This window comes from Macrosteles quadrilineatus, unplaced genomic scaffold (assembly GCF_028750875.1).
Source record: "Macrosteles quadrilineatus isolate MER2022 unplaced genomic scaffold, UCM_ALF_1.0 Scaffold_9__3_contigs__length_116548681, whole genome shotgun sequence".
NCBI classification, from domain to species: Eukaryota; Metazoa; Arthropoda; class Insecta; order Hemiptera; family Cicadellidae; genus Macrosteles; species Macrosteles quadrilineatus.
Genome location: NW_026542602.1, coordinates 5,402,921 through 5,422,557, shown reverse-complemented (window position 1 = coordinate 5,422,557; position 19,637 = coordinate 5,402,921). Strand labels below are relative to the sequence as shown.

At 33.5% G+C, this 19,637-nt stretch overlaps 2 protein-coding genes across 2 annotated transcripts; both read left to right on the top strand.

Moving 5' to 3' along the window:
• Nucleotides 1-951: 951 nt before the first annotated feature.
• LOC129002296 (uncharacterized) lies at nucleotides 952-1,854 on the top strand. The gene has a single exon (XM_054429987.1). It carries the CDS (start codon nucleotides 952-954, stop codon nucleotides 1,852-1,854), a length of 903 nt encoding a protein of 300 aa, XP_054285962.1.
• Nucleotides 1,855-1,955: 101 nt separating this feature from the next.
• LOC129002294 (uncharacterized) lies at nucleotides 1,956-3,443 on the top strand. Its single transcript, XM_054429984.1, has one exon. It carries the CDS (start codon nucleotides 1,956-1,958, stop codon nucleotides 3,441-3,443), a length of 1,488 nt encoding a protein of 495 aa, XP_054285959.1.
• Nucleotides 3,444-19,637: the final 16,194 nt, after the last annotated feature.

Below are 19,637 nucleotides of genomic sequence, written 5' to 3'. Positions count from 1 at the left end.
CTTAACATCACTACTGCTAATTACTTAGTAGCTTATCAGCTCCTCCGAGAACGCTATCATAATACGAGGCGACTCATAACCTTGCACTTAAATCAAATAATGGACTTACCTGACATTTCCTCAGGGTCCATCCGCAACCTTAGAAATTTCATAAATCTTTATTATGAACATTCTGAAGCGCTAAAAGCTCTTGATTGCGATGTTTCATCAACATCAAATCCCCTCCTCTCAGCCCTCATTTTGCGGAAAATGGATACCGATTTACGCAAAAGGCTAGAAGCTTATCGATCGAGCCAAGATTGCGAAGCACACTCACTACCGGAAGTTTCTGATATAATCAAGTTTCTAAACGTTGAATGTAACCAAGCAGAGGATGCAGGGCTGCACTTGCCCCAAACCCCTCGGAAGGCTAATTTTAGCCATTCACCGCAGCCTAAAGGCAAGAAATCTGTTAGTTTCGCTTCTGATAAAACTAGTAAACATGTAGCACTTCTTTCAGCTGGAAAGAGTACCACTAACTTCTCTCTCCTCCCTCAATGTTTTGCTTGCGGTAAAAATGACCATAAAATATATGTGTGTCCTTCTTTTGGAACTAAAACCCCTCAAGAGCGTTATCAGCTTGTAAAAAACAGTAATAGATGTATATCGTGTCTTGGTTACCATGATAGTAAACAATGTAAATCCAGAAACACTTGTACGACCTGCCAAAGACGCCACCACAGTCTATTGCACTTCCAGACTCCGTCCCAATCAGATTCTAGATGGCATAGAGAAAATAATACTACAACCCCTCCGCCTCAGGGACCCAGCTCAGTCACGGCATCCGCTCAAAACACATTTAATCATAAGACTTCATCACAATCTACAGTCCTCCTTGGTACAACTCTTGTCAAGTTGACATCCTCTACCGGACATACTCATGTGTTTCGTGCCCTACTCGATTCAGGTAGTATGTGTGATTTCATCAGTGAGCGTGCCGCTCAGCTCCTGGAAACTCCAAGACATAAGTCGACCCACACTATTGTCGGCATCTCTTCCACAACCTCCCAAACTAAAGGGATTACTCGGCTAAATTTAGCTACTCTCAGTGACAACAATGTTGCATCTCAGCACCCATTCCATATTTTGGACAAGATCGCTATTGATATTCCCCGCTCTCGCCTTGCACCGGAAGTGTTTAAAATGGTAAAACCTTACGTGCTAGCTGATCCCACTTTTCATTTACCAAGTGGTATTGACGTTCTTTTAGGCGTCTCTCTGTTTCCTCTCATTCTTACTCACCAAACACATTCAATTGGTGAAAACATGCCATACCTTATTGGCACTAAGTTTGGATTCGTTGTGATGGGATCCGCCCCTGTTGCAGATGTAAGTTCCTCCGCTCCATGCACATATTCTTCTTTTCTCTCTACCAGTGATAATGATCTTCATTCCTCTATCCAAAAATTTTGGACCCAAGAAGAGATCCCACAGTGCAGTAGTAAGACTTTAGAGGAGCAACAGTGTGACAAACATTTCTCTGAAACCCACACACGCAACCAGAATGGCCAGTATGTGGTTAGATTGCCATTCAAGGCTAATCATCCTCCCTTGGGAACCTCTTACCTCCCTGCGCAACGACGCTTGTATTCTTTAGAGCGTAAGTTTGCCGCTCAAAGCTCATTCCGTGACATGTACGTTGCGTTTATGGATGAATATCTCTCTCTCGGTCACATGACCAATCTTGAGACTGTTGATTTAACCTCCCCTCACTATTATCTTCCCCACCACGGGGTTTTGAAAGAAAATAGTAGCTCTACGAACTTCGTACTGTGTTCGATGCTAGTAGCAAGACCAGTTCTGGACTGTCGCTAAATGACATATTACTTACAGGTCCTAAGCTCCAGACGAACATTTGTGACATTGTGCTCCATTTCAGGTCCTATAACATTGTTTTCTCTTGTGACATTCGTCAAATGTATCGTCAAATATTAGTACATCCAGACGATCAGAAATACCAGCTTATCTTATGGCGTAATAACTCTTCCCAGGACCTCTCCACCTACCAGCTGGCTACAGTCACATATGGGGTCAACAGCAGCCCCTATCTCGCTATTAGAACGCTTCATCAGCTAGCTAAAGACGAGGGTGAGGCGTTTCCTGCTGCTGCTCAAGTTTTAACTTCCAATACGTATGTTGATGATATAATCGCAGGTGCTGACACGGTCGAAGATGTTCTAGAACTTCAAAGCCAGATAATTAGCCTTCTGTCCCGTGGTGGATTTGAACTCCGGAAGTGGTCATCCAACGCTAAGGAACTCCTTCAAGCTCTGCCCCAAGAACATCTTGAATTACCTGTATTTCTGGAACATGCTAAAGAACCTCTATTTTCAATATTAGGACTGCAATGGTCACCAGTTTCTGATTGTTTCACTTTCAATATACATTTCTCTGATGCAGCTAATGAGACACCCACCAAACGTCGTGTGCTCAGCTTGGTTGCTAAAATCTACGACCCGTGTGGCTTTCTAGCTCCGTGTACAATGCCAGCAAAATGCTTTATACAGCTGCTCTGGACCACAGGATTAAACTGGGACGAAGAGCTCTCAAGTGACTTAACTTCAATATGGCAAAACTTTGTAACTAATACTCAATCTCTCTCCAATATTCAGATCCCCAGAGCATTCCAGTTTTCAGTTTCAAGCGCTATTGAACTTCACGGCTTCTCAGATGCCTCAGAAAGCGGTTATGCCGCAGTTCTCTATTTCAGATGCAAACTCTCATCCGGTGATGTCACTGTACGTCAAATATTGGCGAAAACTCGTGTATCTCCACTAAAACGAGTCACTCTACCTCGTCTCGAGCTATGTGCTGCTCATCTCCTTGCTCAACTAGCATCATACTGCCTCTCTATGTTTACAAATAAAGTTACATTCTCTCGTACTGTTCTATGGTGTGACTCTTCCATCACTCTAACGTGGCTTCAAACACCACCATACAGACTGAAAACTTATGTGGCAAACAGAGTAGCTCAGACTCAAGAACTTTTCCCCTCACATTGCTGGCGTTACATACCCAGTCAGGATAACCCCGCAGATTGCGCCTCTCGGGGAATAACTGCCACTCAGCTCCAAAATCACCCCTTGTGGTGGACCGGGCCATCTTGGCTCTCTCAGCCTTGTGAAGACTGGCCTAATAGACAATTTACACCTGTCAATTTAGATAACTCAGAAGAAACAAAAGGGGCTGAACTTTTTGTCTTCACTTCGAACTCCAACCCTGAATGGGAACTTTTGACAAGATTTTCCTCGTGGACTAAACTCGTACGCATTACAGCTTACATTCATCGCTTCGTTTACAATGCGAGAAGATCGAACAAGCTGCGAAGTTCTCTCACTACAAATGAACTCAAGTCATCAACCACAAAAATTATCCAACTTGTTCAAAAATCATGTTTTTTCTGAAGAAATCGCCAATCTCCAGAAATCAGCAAACTGCAACTCTAAGTATAAACGCTTGTCACCCTTTCTCGATGAGCACGGAATAGTTCGTGTAGGCGGCCGCATTAAGCATTCTTCGCTCCCCTATGACAGCGTTCATCCCGTATTGCTCCCCAAAAGGCACCATGTTGTAGATCTTATCATAGATGACTGCCACAAAACACATCTTCATGCCGGACCTCAACTCACTCAATCTCTCTTAGCCTCAAGGTTCTGGATCCTCTGTGCGCGTAGTGTTATCCGCTCACGCATATTCAAATGTATCCCTTGTTTTAAAAATAGACCCCGAAACAAGGCGCCTCAAATGGGTAATTTACCCAAAGTTCGTGTCACTCCTGCCAGACCATTCATCTCAACTGGAATGGATTATGGTGGCCCTTTAATTGTTAAAGTCCACAACTTACGCTCAATCAGACACGTTAAGGTCTACTTGTGCATATTCGTTTGTATGGCTACTAAGGCCGTACACATCGAAGTAGTGACAGATATGACTACAGATGCCTTCCTAGCGGCTTTAACTCGTTTTGTCTCAAGAAGAGGCTTAAGTACCAACTTGTACAGCGACTGCGGTACGAATTTTGTAGGTGCAGATAACGCCCTTAAGAAGATTATTAAGTCCACTCAATCTTCAAACCAATTTAAGGACTTTGTCTCTACCAAAGGGATTATTTTCCACTTCAACCCCCCTTCAGCCCCTCATCAGGGTGGGTTATGGGAAAGCGCCATTAAAAGCGCTAAACACCACCTCAAACGGGTCATCGGAACGAACATCCTGACTTTGGCAGAGTTTTCAACTCTGACAACACAGGTAGAAGCCGTTCTGAACTCACGCCCTCTTACGCCGCTTTCATCCGACCCTTCGGACCTGACACCTCTCACTCCAGGACATTTCCTGATCGGCGCCCCTCTAACTGCGGTTCCCGAAGAAGATGTCCAAGACGTCTCCACCAACAGGCTGAAGCACTGGCATCTCGTCAAGGCACTCCATCAGCGAATATGGAAGCGATGGCAGCAAGAGTACCTGCACACCTTGCAACAAAGGATGAAGTGGGCCTCGCACCAAGATAACCTCAAAGTCGGTGATCTTGTGTTAGTGGAACAACAATCTACCCCTCCTCTGACCTGGCCTTTGGCCCGCATTATTGATGTGTCTCCTGGCAAAGACAATGTGGTACGAGTGGTACACTTGAAGACAGCAACCGGCATCCTCACTCGACCCGCTGTAAAAGTGTTTCCACTGCCTCTTGGTTGTGAATAGACTATCAATTGATAGCACTTCATGTATATAGCTTTAGTTATAATTATATGTCTTAGGTGTCTGAAATGTGTCCCTCTGTATTTTGTTTTGAATCTCCAAGTAGATTCAAGGGGGCCCGGATGTTCTGTATTTAATTAATTATTACTATATTTATCAACATAATTATTGTTCAACTAGTGTCCCTGTTGCTCGAATTCGAGCAATTGCTAAGCATTACAGGCGTTATTTTAAAACTACTGTAATTTCAACCAAGTCAGCAAATATTTGTAGCAAACTGTAAATTAGCAAACTTATTGACTGTTTATAATTAACATATGCTCTTCTTCTCACTTTTGATTTCTGACAACAGCTGGAGTTTCATAACAATTTTTGTTTCCCATGTTAATCTTATGGAGAAATACAAAACATTAAAGGACTCCAGGGCCTCACTCTCTCATTATTTCCCTAAAAAGAAAGTTTCCTGCACAACTTCACGTTATGCTCTTTCCAATGACACCAAAAACATGACAATCGGTTCAGTAGTTTCGGAGGAGTAATTGTCACAAAAAATCTGCTTGCGTATTAAATAAGTATAGATTAGTGATAGCTTAATTCCAAACCAAATCTATATTTTTAAATCTCATTTCAATTATGAATGAACACTTTTTAATAATGTTTTTAATAATAATAATACATTTATATTAATATTATAGGAAGGATAAAAGCAAATAAATATTGAAATGTTTTTTTGATCAATATATAAATACATATTTTAAAGTTTTTTTTTATAATAATAATTATATAAGAATAAACACTTTTTTATAATGTTTTTGTAATTAATAATACATATATGAACCATATAATACATATAATACATAATTTAATGAAAGTCTTATATTTAACTTTAAGGCTTTGTTTTTCCATCACCATTTGAAGGTTTTGTAAGAAAGCGGTTTTGTTAAGATATTAGATTTTGTTAGATGTAACCAATTATTGATGGCCCAAAAATTGGCATATTCAAAAGTGGCATATTCTGGGTTTAGAAACAATCTCGTTTGAAATTGAACCAGAGAACTGTTGATTCAATGGCGAGAAGGATAATTACTTGGCTACCCATACAATAAGCAATTTATTTTGACTAAAAATGTTGTCAAAGTATATTTTTGTTCATTTTGTTCATTTTTGACAATACTTTATTCTTACACATTTCGTAATTAACGTTACTACATAGTATGTTAATAATGAATTCATCGGATAAACTTATTAGTTAGCTTCATGACAAAAAATAACCACTTATAATCAAGTTAAATATTTAATTTAATGCGGTGTTTGATGAAACAGTAGGTCTATACAATATAAATAAACAAATATAAATATTCTTAAATAGACGACCTAGCACTTTTGAATGAATTGATATTCGTGTACTGGTAGAACTTCATAAATTTCAACGACAGTCACGAGACAAACAATGAGTCACTATCTGATGTTACCTAGCCTCTGCATATTGTGTGTGCATATTGTATGTGATGTTCTCTTGGTTTGTTGAATATACCCCTTTTAGTGAAACTTTTATACAGTGTGTAAATGAAGTCTTGAAACAAATCTATATTTATAAAACCGAAATAGATACAAATATTGTGTTTGTAATATTGATTCTTAACAAAGGTTCCGCAATTTGTTACACCAAAAAAATTGTTTAACCCCCCTAACAGAGTAAGGGGTAGGGGGTAGGGGGTGACTTATTTTTTTCAAATAGCAACGCCAATCTAGTGACCCCTCATTTTGAAGGGCTTATCAAAAGAAACACAATGACGCAAACCCGAGGTGAATATCTCACCCCTAGTCAAAATGGCAGGTATTTCAAAATGGGTGCATTTTCACATAAATTAAATTTTGGAATACCCGCCATTTAGGCTAGGTGTGAAATATCTACCTCGGTATTGCGTCATTGTATTTCCTTTGACAGACCCTTCAAAATGAGGGATCACTCAATGGGGGTTACTATTTGAAAAATAAGTCACCCCCTATCCACTTCCCTGTTAGGGGGGTGTAAAAAAATATTTATATATATGAATGTAAACGGATGGTGTTTTTTACCTCTAGGGACCTCAAAATGAAAAAGTAAATCGGTCCATGTTCCAGATCTTGTCATGAGTACTACAGCAATAGCTTATTCCGTATATGGGAAATTCGCTAAAAGTAGCTAAATAATTACGAAAAGGGTAACACTATAAATAAAAAAAAAAATAAAAAATAAAAAAGGAATACAAAAAGGAAAAAGGATTAAAAAGGAAAAGGATAATACTAACATTCTGGATTTGTATTTCATTCAATGATAAAAGACTATTTCGTGAGGCTAGGAATGATAAAGGTTTTAACTTTTCTTCATAAGAAGAACCAGTTAACTGAAATTCACGAGTTACAAGATAAAGTATTCAAGATTTATGGTTTCCACTTCAACCAAAATTACTTAGTCAAACGAACAAAATACTTTGAAGTAAAGATAATTATGTTACTATGCGCTACATTTCTATCTGTTGATCTTTTTACTTCCGGTAAACACCGCGTCGGAAATGACGTCACAAAATTACAACCGGAAGTTAACCAAACAAAACCTCTAGCGCATGTTTACTTTTCATCTTTCCAGTGTTATCATTAACTGTTGTGTTTACTAAAACGAACGCATTCTGTTAAGATTAAATTTCCTCATTCATTGAGTGAATGTTTATGACGGTAAAAACCTTCAGTGTATAAGCAGATGCACACCTCATGTATTAAATAGGGTTTTGAAAGCAAACATTATCAAGTATAAAAAAATATAATTAATATACTGTAACTAAATTATTTTGATAAATGTTTTATTATAATTTTATAGGATAAATTGGTGTTATTATGTTATAAAACACACAATTTGTAAATGTCATATATGAAACCAACCAAGAAATTTCCAAACTTTAATCTAAATAAGGATAATGTTCAAGACAACTTAAGTACCTGGCTTTACCCCAGTCATTCCTTTGTTTTTAGTAGGTTTAGTGTTGCTTGGGTCTGAATATTTTACACGAATTAGAACAGCAAAAAGGGTTTTTCTAAAACTGTTTTTATTAGATTAAGAAATGAGAATAGCTCATAATATTACTTTTAATTATGAAACACTCTTAGTTTTGTAAATTTTGTAAGTTTTTCTGACCAAAATCTCATACCTTGTTAAAAATATGAGTTGAATTTTCAAAGGTATAACATGTTTCTTGTAAAAATGATAATGAATAGTGTACTACTCTTTAAAAAAATGATAATGAATAGTGTACTACTCTAAAAAATGAAAATGAATAGTGTACTACTAAAAAAAAATTATAATGAATGGTGTAGCCTACTACTCTTAAAAAAATCGATAATGAATAGTGTAGCCTGGTACTAAAAAAAAATTATAATGAATAGTGTAGCCTACTACTCTAAAAAAAAAATTATGAATAGTGTCGCCTACTACTCTTAAAAAAAATTTTAATGAATAGTGTAGCCTACTACTCTTAAAAAAATTATAATGAATAGTGTATCCTACTACTCTTAATAAAAAACTAACACAGTTAGTAGATAAAAACGAAAGCATGTTCTTTACTAGATGAATTTACTTTTTATGTGGATACCTCTATTTAGAAAAATTCTTTGCAGTAGGACATTTGAACTACATGCTATTCCAAATAAAGTTCATTAAGTGACTAAATTTAAAATGATCCCTCCACAAACATTACAATCTTTGTACTTTAATATCATATAAATTATAATAACACTTTTGGGTTTCTATTCAATAGGTTTTGCCCAAACGTGTATTTCACGAAATTTTTTCTTATAATTATTGAACTTATTCGTACGTTAACCTATCATTTAAGCTAATACAGTTGAGTCGAAGAGTTTGGTTAATTTTAGAAAAAATTTAGTATTACTCATCCTAAACAAAAATAGTTTTCATTAACTTAAGTTGACAGGTTACATTACTTATGCTGCATTGCCAATGAGTTCCAGCTGACAAATGATTGCATCATACGAGTAATACTATAACATTTTGTTAAATCCAAGCTTATTCAGCATTGAATTGTTATTGTTCAGTATTGCTTGGCCTTATATGGAGATTGTATTACTATTCTACGGAATACCTTACATTTTAAACAGTTTTTAGAGTAAATTTCACAATCAGTTATAAACTACGTCGATTTTAATTTTTAAAATCAAGGCTTTCGCTTCATTAATGATTTAATTTAAAAACTTTAAAGTGAAAGCTGAACCTTTTTTGTTGACGCAAGTGATGTTTTCTCTGTAAGATTGACAAACACTTTAAAATAAGACGGTCCCGACTTTTCCAATATTGTTGCATGTTCCGTGCTTTGAACCGGTTATTTTTTCATCGACGTCCATCGTCAACTATACGGGGTGTGCGGGAAAGAAGTGCCATGAAATAACTATATTGTATGATATTAAAATATAATTGTTTTTTAAAATAACTATACCATCATGCCATAAATACAACCAAGATTGTGTGAACAACGTTTAACGGTCGTATGTCAAACACAATGCCTAAAAGTTAAGGTAAATTCAGTCTTTCCATGTAACCAAGCCGAACCATTTCTAGCCATAACACCAACTTAGTCAGTAAAGTGAATATCAGCCTATTCAGCGACGAAGCAACTTTTTCCCTTAGTGGAGTAGTAAACAGACGCAACTTTTCCAGCGAGATAGTGCTCCAGCACACTACCACAATGATTTTCGGGATTTCCCAATGAGCAATTCCCTGGTCCTTGGATTGGTAGAGGAGCCTATTGCATAGTCGGCAAGATTGCCAGATCTCACCCCACTGGATTTCTTTGCATGTGGGTTTATCAAAGATATTGTGTACCAGGTAAGAGTGCAAAGTTTACGGGAATTAAGGCACAGTATTGTATCTTCAGTTAAGAGGATAACCCCAGAAACTCTAAACAACGTGTGGCAGGAGATTGATTACATATTGGACCTCTTGAGAGTGACTTATGGTGATCACATTGAATTTTACCGAATAAAATACCAATCTTGGTTGTATTTATGATAAGTTGGCGTGGTTAATTTAAAATAAAATCACCTTTTAATATCATACGAGCTAGTTATTTCTGTATACCACGAGCCCGAACACCATGTATTATGAATATTCATATTTTAATAGTTTGACAGAATCGTCCAACTCAGGTTTTACCAAGCTAGAATTTGTCGGATTCTAGAGCTTAGTTTGATCCAACAAGAATAACTCAGCTGTATTGGATGCTCAAAGAGAAAACTACTTTAATCTTTGAAAGAGATTTCTTGTCTCCCTCCACCCAACTGTAGGATTACAAAACAAAGTAACCTCTGACGTTCGTTAAATACCATGATTCGTTGGTTTAGCTTTTGTGAGGAGTTTGGTAATCAATTGTTATAGAATGGGGTTTCATCTAATAGATATTTAATACAAAAGTATAAATTCAACATTATGTTGTAAATAGGGAAGGATTTATTCAATCCCAATGAAGCAATCGAAAATCCATTTCTGAAAATAAAATATTCTTACACTTAAGTTTGCCTACAATGATAGTAGGTACACATAATTATTATTTAAAATTATATTTAAAATATTTTGTTCTTAAATTAAGTGTTAAATTGTGTTGTTTAACATACAAACGCGTTGAGTTAAAAATAAATAATTAATCTATTTATTAAAATAAAATGCGTTTTAATACAATAGGAGTTAGTTTTATAGTAAACTTTTGAGAATAATATAATATTATATACCGTACTTTCTTATTCAATTAAAACAATAAAGTTTGCTATCGGGTTCAAAGTTTTACAAATTTATGTATAGTTGATATGACCTAGGGCTTGGATAAATTAACATAGTATTCATTAACATCTTAACATACTATTATAAAAAAACACAATAAATTTGTTTTCCTGAAGTATAAAACAGTTGGAAATGAAATATATGTTTCTTTTACATTGGGATAGCTCGCCGACAATGTTTTACATTATTTTAAAGTTAAACAGTTACACATATTTCTATTATTTTATGGGCAAACATTTAATTTTAGTAGCTATAAAATGGTTGGATAACATATAAAAATTGGAAATATTTACCAATACATACTGCATATAAAAGACATAATATCTACTATGACTATTCCATAAGCAAACACAATGTTTGTACAACAAAAACTGAGCTCAAGTTCCCAACGTCCACGTGTACTGTTGGATAATCATGTCGGTTATCTGAATAGATCTTGAAATATGAAACACTCTGCGACAGTGTGGGGATATACAAAGTAAAATTATACTCTTGTCATCAGAAGATATTTATTTTGCCACGGATACAATTTCACACGGGTTCAAACCTAGATACGTGTTTTAAAATCTTGACGAGGAATAGTGGATCTAAAACATGATGGAAAGGAAACCCTAATTTTGGATCCCTTGCACCTTTTACCATATAGCTAAAATTATATAATATGCCAATACATTTTTAAGTGAATACAAACTAAAAGAAACATAACGAATCTGTTTTAAAAGAAAAGAGAACAGAGAAAACAAGGTAGCAAATGAATAATTGCATTGATTAATTGAATAATGAATTACAATTCAATTAATTGAATCAATTAATTGAACTGCAATGATTAATTGAATAATTAATAATTGCAAATGAATAATTGGTAGCGTTGCATTATGAATAGTTGCTTTTATATATATATAGGGATATTCTAGTTAGAATGCCTTCCTTGTTTACCTATGAAGCGGTGATTATATTCTTATTAATTATAATATGAATACCGTAGTTACTAATATACTAGAAAGATAATTGAGTCTGGCTTAGTTATATATTTTTGTTATTGACTAACGCATCTTTGTTGCTCCTATCGAAATCGACTATTTTTAGAAATCACTTATTTGTTAGGTCGACGTGTCTGGTCAGTACACTCTCTACCATAGTGTTATCAACTAATGGTGTTAGGCTACGTGTTTTAATGAATGAATAGGTGTACCACTTCACAAGCTTGGTATAAAATCATCTGAATGTTGAACAATTCATGTGTAATCTAAATTCAATTATAGGTTTCCATATCCATCCATCCACTATGTCCAAAAATATTTTCATAATTAACTAATCCAAACAAATATTTACGTATATTGCCAAACATATAACTATTTAGAAACGTATAAAATAAATGTATAAATGCGATGAGAAAATCTCATTTTCAGAGAAAACAGTATAACGTTGTCCTTGTTACAAAAAGTAACATTTAATTACATCATTGTTTTGTATAAAAGGTAATAAGCTGATGCCTAAATGCCTTTGAGAGGGTATTGTTGCTTCGTTACTCCATTTACGCTGTTTCCTTAAGACCAAACGCACCTCTAAAAATTCTGTTTTATCAAGATTTTAAAATTCAATTTCTGATTTCATCATATTGAAAACATCGAGAGTTTTAATTACGTACATTTTCCATTGATTGGTTTATGCATTAATAATAAAATTTTTATAAGTGTGTTAATGTTTCTTTTGAACTTAGCCTTTGAAATAGTATTGAAACATAAACATGATCTAAATCGAATATTAAAAATACGGCTGCAGCATGACTTTTGATATAAAGTGAACTCTAGGCTATAAATGAAATATCTACTTTTGAAAAGAGAGAAATGAAACTACTAAAATTGAGGTTGATTTCAATCAATAGTTATGATAGTATGATGTAAACAGACGTGTGAGCTAGTCAGTTGGAACTCGGCGGAAATGCTGCATAAACAATGTAACTAGACAATTAATATTGATGATGACTCTATTCGAGATGATGAAGACAACAATTATTGTTGTTCTAAAACGCAAACGTATAAGCTAAACGTTGGTTATTACATTTTAATGGTTAGTTAGCTTTCTGATTAATAAAAAATATTTGTTGAAAGAATATTTTTTGGTAGTAATTCATAAAAAAGTAAAGTTTCAATACTGCTTATGCATTGTGATGGATTTTATAAAAAAATACTCTTATCCTGCCAATTATTCTCTGTTGAAATGAAATAGTCCTGCTTAACTGAATAATTAACACAATCGTATGATTATACAAATGCATTTATGTTTATTGTACAATGTACATTTCACCAAAGGCGTGTTTCTTAGTAAAAATTTAGACATATGAAAATGTAGAAATATTTCAGCAATATGAAAAATAAAATTAAGTTTGTACTGGCGGAGTAATACATTTTTTATCCAAGTATCGGTAACGGCCATTCGAATGTATTTAAAAGGAGGAAAATTGTTTGCTATATATTTAAGGCAAACAATGTACACAACTTACGTTAGTGACTTTAAACAATATAACAGTATGACAAAAATATAATCTTATCACTTGAGCGCAAAATGAATATTTTGGAAAACTCCTTCGTTTTTAGTTAATATCGAGCCTAACCGAGTCATTTCGAAGGGAAGAAAATAGTCCCGATCAATAAAAATACTCCTTAATCGTTATAAAACTATTTGCTGTTGTCTTGATGAAGTGCTCAGACAATTACAGAAGATTAACTAACTATCCCTTGGCCTCGAATCTTGCTGATGCAGAACACTGCTTCAATGTATTTGTTGAACATTTTAGGGATATAATTGTTGTCTCTTCTCCTCTGAAAACTGTTGGTCCTAATAAGTTCCCTGTGTGGTTCAGCAGAGAATTGATTTCCCTTACAATACGGAAGAATACCTTACACTGACTTTACAAATCTACTCACAATCCGTCCGACTATCTTCGCTTCAATGCAGCAAGAAGGCGTTGCAAGCATTTAGCAATGGAGTGTCACAATTGATATACAAGTCGTGTTGAAGAAAGCATCGAACACAATGTTAAATCTTTTTGAATCCATGTGAACAATTTGAAATCTTCCTCTGAGCCTACCTCGCGAATGTATTATGATTCAGATGAAGCATTTGAATCCTCAAGCAAATGCCAGTTATTTGCAGATTATTTCTTATCTGTTTCACTGCACTTGGACTACGCCCCAAATGTTTGTCTGCAAAGACTCCAAAAAATGTATTATTTTTTAATTGAACATACCTTGTTGCGAAGTATGGGCAAAAGCTAGAGCTAGCAAACAACCAGGAAAAATTTTATCAAGCAAAAAAGATACGTTGAAGTCATGAATAAACTCAAACGGGAACTATAATATAAAATATAAAACAGTTTGTATTACGTCGTTTATGATAAAATGCCACTTCATCATGTTTAATAATAACACATCAAAAGAAAGGCGCTTTTGATCCATTCTTTATTTAAGCTGTTCATCATTTCCCTCATTTTCCTAATGCTATGTCTTTCGTTCACTTTCCTTCATTATTTTTATAAAGATAGTTTTGATGTATTTTTTTCATTCATTGTTTTCGTTTTCTTAAGCTTTCGTACCGTCCGCATTTGTAAAAATATAGTTTCGCCATTTTTCTGTTTACTTTACTTTTTAGGTGGATGGCTTGGCATAAATTAAAGGTGACAGTCAATATTTTAATGAAGGACAGCAGTGCTGATTCCTAACCAACAGCTGATTCACTGTTATATCAATATTTCATAACAAATAATTAAACCTATTAGGTAGAAGTTTTGTAATAGTTTACAAATTGAACTAAATCAGAGCAACAAGCCGCTGTAGGCGGGGAGGATTATAAATAAACGGTATCAGCATTCTGACACATACTTTCTCCCGTAAGTTTGTCAACAGCCTTCATCGTGTGTAAGCGGTGAGAGTAAGTATACGGAAATGGGATTTGAAAAATTTTGTTCAGAATTTAAAGGACTATAACATACTAAATTTTTATCAAAATTGTTCTAGCCAATTTTGGGAAAATCCGATTTTTCCGTTATTTTATGGGGTTTTATGGGCAAATCCCCATTAAAAATAAAAATTAAAAAAAAATTAAAAAAACTATAAAAATTGTAAGGACCATAACATACTATGTTAAATAAAAACCGGATTTTTGTCCAAAACCCTATTTTTTGTTATTTTATGGGGGTTTTTATGGGAAAATAACATAATTTACAATAACTTTTGAACCGTAATTTTTACAGAAATGGGATTTGTACCATTTTGTTCAAAATTTAAAGGGCTACAACATACTAAGTTTTTATCAAAATCGTTCGGGCCATTTTTGAGAAAATTCGATTTTTCCGGTTTTATATGGGAAAATCCTCATTAAAAATCCAAATTTCAAAAAAAATTAAAAAAACGCATCGAGATACCATGGATTAGAACATGCATACCAAATTTCATCGAAATCGGACCACAGGTGTAGTCTCTAGCTCTGTACACATCCAGACACACAGACACACACACACACACACACACACACAGACATCACTTCGAAAACCACTTTTTTGGGTCCAGGGGGGCCCAAAACGAATATATCCACTCAAAACTCAAACTCGAAAATTTTGACTAAAACAACACTTTCTCCATATACTATGGTGTAGGGGGAGAAAGTAAAAAATTGCATTAGTAATCTTTTCATTATGGACTTTTAATTCTACTAAATTTGGTTGATAATTAAATGACTGACGTTTACGTACTGTTATAAACAATTTTTGTTTACAGTTTAAAAAAACCTAAGATTTCATTTAATGTTTACATAATTGCTATAAACTTACTTTGTATATTCCATAAGTTAAAAAAACCCCTAAGATTTTATTTAGTGTTTTAATAATTGCTATAAACTTACTTTGTAAATCCTATACGAATGGTTAGCAAATAAAGACGTGTCTATGTCGTGGTGCTCTATTGCATCAAAGACGAAAGACAATCCGCTTACTAAGAGTTTTTGCCAACATAATATTTAATCCCTTTTAAGCTTAACTGAGAGGTTTTCCTCTTGAAGGAGTATCTCTGCTTGATGTAGGCCTATTCCGGTTCATTTAGACGAATTACTTTATTAAGTGTTGTCGTAAACAGCTATGAACATATGGTTTTCATGTTTTTTTTTTATGAAATGAAATGTTTAATACAATAATCATCAGTTATTGGAATATTTTATATAACTAAAGTGATACAGTAAAGTACAATTTGTGATCATCGTTTAAGGCATTTTGCCAAATTAAAACGTAGGCATGTGGCATATCAAAATTAAGCTTAGAGTCTGCATATCTACTAAAAAGTAATTGTATAAAACAATTTCTGCTCCACAGGCCAATTTCCAATAAATATCCCTTTTACATGCTTCTAAGGTTGAAACGATTTCATTTAGCTAATTTAATGTGAGTTAAATGGAACGGCTGATCAATGCAACTAACTGGTGTTTATTTATTTAGGAATTGTACTTAAAAAGGACGTTATTGATCCTAGTAAATGTGTGCAATATTTTATAAGAGGGTAATGTTTGGTTAGGGAAAGGTGGTCAACAGATTTTGTTTTAGAATAATGCACTACAAGTAAGAGGAATTGGCTAAAACTGAAGAATTGTATTGAAACAATCAATATCAAGTTTTTTTTATTGCTAAACTAAGTTATGCTGATAAATTATTTCGGATCTTTGACATCAAATATAGATGTAAAAAATAGATTTTTTGTAAGTAAATAGGTCTGCACTTCTAAATAAGAAATCAAACCTTTTAAAATTAAATCATCGAGTTACAACACACGTCAGGATCAATTATATACTTTAATGACAGGCTAGGGAATTTTAATCATTATCTGAATATAAAGAAAATGGTTTTACTTCACTAGGAGCTGTGAATTTGTAGAAATAAAGGACAGCATTACTCTCTTTCGCTTTCTCATCTCGTTACAAGGGGTGGGCACAGCAGAGTTTTAATTGATAACTGTTCATCATGTAGGCCTAATAATTTATTTATTATAAACTACAGTTTTCACTCATTTGGTCCACCAGTTGTCATAGTGTACGCTAGGGAATGTTTTTGTAAATATAAAGGATATAACTCTTGTTTTCGGTCCTAGAAACTACAATCTGTGTCAATACAATTAAGCCAGACTAAAGTTTTGTTGAGTTATTCAGTAAGCAAAGAAACGCAGAAAATGCTCTACATGTACATTCCTGGTATTTATAATATCTAAGGTCAGTACAATATTTGAATCTTTGTTGTATATTACGTCTATGATATAACTAACACCAATGTTACTATTCCTATTTTTTTATTATTATTCAAATAACACTACGTTTCGTTGTATTGAAATTGCTTAGTGTTTATAGTATACTATTCAGTGGTATATACGAAACATCTAGTAAGATAAACATGTTAATAAAAGTAGCCTTTATCTGATTTTATCTTAGTGTAGACTAAGTGTACTAATTAGTAGAACGTGACAAAGGGGTAGTGCTTAACCAAAGCTTTTCAGTTACATTGCTGAGGCTCACAACCTAAATCAATTTAACCCTGTTGAATTTATTACGAATTTTTCGTAATCGAAATTGACATAAAATGTTCTAAAATTCTCAATTCCTAACAGATATTTGTTTTGGTGTTGTTAACCAATCTCCTGGATACTTAATTAGACATAATAGTTTCAATTATGCCCTAGAAGTTGGAATTGTTGTATTTTAGGAAGCAGAATAGTGCAGGGTTCCTTATAAAATTATTGAATCAACAAATATCGAATGCAAAGAAGTGATTGTGTTGGTAAAATAATATTGGGTACCTTGAGCCTTTAAAAAGCTACGTTCAGTTAAATCGAAATCAAACGTAATAACAAAATAACGTAATTTGGGTTTTTAGCTCAATACAAAAAAAAATTATTTTAAATAATGTGGCCAAAAAAGAAAATTTTTAAAAAATAAGACGATTTAATAATCTTTCTGTATCAGCTAAAGAAATGTTTGAAAAATATAAGATGTAAGAATAAATTATTGAAATCTTTTTTTTACAAAACGTTGTCTTTTGAGACAACGTTTAAAATAATGAAAACTTGGAACAAACTGTTACGTAGAAAGAACGTTTTAATCAACGGTGACAATCGTCCTTCCAGAAAAAGATTCCTCTTGGAACAATTTGTTCTAATACAGTATTTTAAAAGATATACTTTCTCTAGAAATGGCGACGGTTAAATTTACGTATTTGTCCGTGTTGCTACATTTTGTACCAATACACATGTATATATGAACATGTATCGGGCATTGGTATTCAAACAAGCATGGTTAAAACACCGATACGTACAGGTTTTATTATCATGAAGTATTCAGAGGTTTTATGTTTTACTCCGTGTGTTTGTGGTTTTGTGGCTATGTCGGTCCAGGCTTATATTTGAATCCTGCATTTTCAACAAGAACACTTCGTTGTGTCATTAATATTTTGTAATCAAGAAACTACACTGACAGTTTTAACTATTTTCTATGACTGATCAATAGTAGTGTTATATCTTAACACGGCCACTGCAGAAAAGCTGCAGACTAAGCAGTTTTCCATTCGCCTGATTTGATTTCCAATTAATTATATTTATATAACATTAGGGTTAAGGAGTGCCTGGGTTCGCTGCTACAGTGTGGCTATTAAATTGTTTTTTTTTCAAAATAGCGTAGTATAAAATAAATAAATTTACCAAGTTTGATCAAAATATGTCCACAAACAAACAAACTAAAACAGTTTACAATATTTTTCATAAGTATAACATAGGAATTTTCAATGTACTTTCTCCTAACCAATAAGCGTTCCAAAACAAGCTTTAACATACAAAATTATTTGTATTTAAGAAAAGAAAAGAAAACAAAAACGATGTTATTTCGTTTTACGTAAATCTTGTAAATTGGTTAGCAGGTTGCATAAATAGAAAATCTTAAAATAAACAATAAAAGCATATAGTAAGTAGAACCCACTGAAAAATGGAGATGTTGAAAAAAACAAAGAAATGTTGTATAAAACTGAAACATGCCTTTTAGCATTAAACAGTTGTAAAGCATACGTTAGTAAATTGAAAATTAAACCATTTCACGTTTTAAACCAACCTGCTCACTAAAATCTTGCTGACCCACGATGTAACTTGACATTTCCTTTAGCGTGACTAGGTTTTAAACGATATTATCACTGTTATTACAACTTTTATTTTGACAGATATTACATAGTTTACACTTTAAGTGTTAAATACCCAAGAACTTATAATGTATATTTTAAAATAAAACTCTTTTATTGCTGTGCCATTCTTAAGCTTAAATATTATTCCTATAAATCATGATTTTAAAGGTTAGTGATTGGTTTACTTTTACACATCTGTGAAATGTACGTTACATTACAATAAGGTTTGAAAATATATTCACCTTATTGTGATATAAAAATCAATTTTTAATATGTATGATACTGTTTTATTTAAATATACCCATACAAATAGTAATTTGTAAATTAGTGGGTTATTAGTATAAGCGTTAAAGATTAATGTTTTTATTCCCAATATTATAGAGTTAAAATAATAAATCGCACTCCAAGGTATCTACTCACAACATAATAAAAAAACCTAACAAATACAAACACAATTTCACAACAATATAGCAATGCACTTATTTCCTTAAAACACTGCTGAAACGTAAAAAATGCTTAAATAATTTAAATTGTAATACAGATTTTAATAAACTAATGTTGGTTCAAACTAAAATTTCAAAAAAGGTAGAACAATTTTAAAACAGTATCATATTGTTAAAAAAATTATTTTTGGTGGGGGAATTGTATTATTTTTAGAATTAATTTCATAAAAAACATTAACATTTTTATTAACATCACTTTAGTTAACCAGGATCGTGCATTTAGCATTATAATAATGTCTATTCTTTTTTCTAGATGACCACATACATTCTATATAATATATAGGCCAGTTAAAACAATATTTTATGCCACGAAAGTAGCTGATGAAAAATAGTAAGCTGGTGATATAAAACATAGTAAATAAAAAACTCATATAATAACATA

Excerpts from the sequence above, each read along its gene's own strand:
- LOC129002296 (XM_054429987.1), top strand. The coding sequence starts at position 952 with ATGTGTGATTTCATCAGTGAGCGTGCCGCTCAGCTCCTGGAAACTCCA.
- LOC129002294 (XM_054429984.1), top strand. The coding sequence starts at position 1,956 with ATGTATCGTCAAATATTAGTACATCCAGACGATCAGAAATACCAGCTT.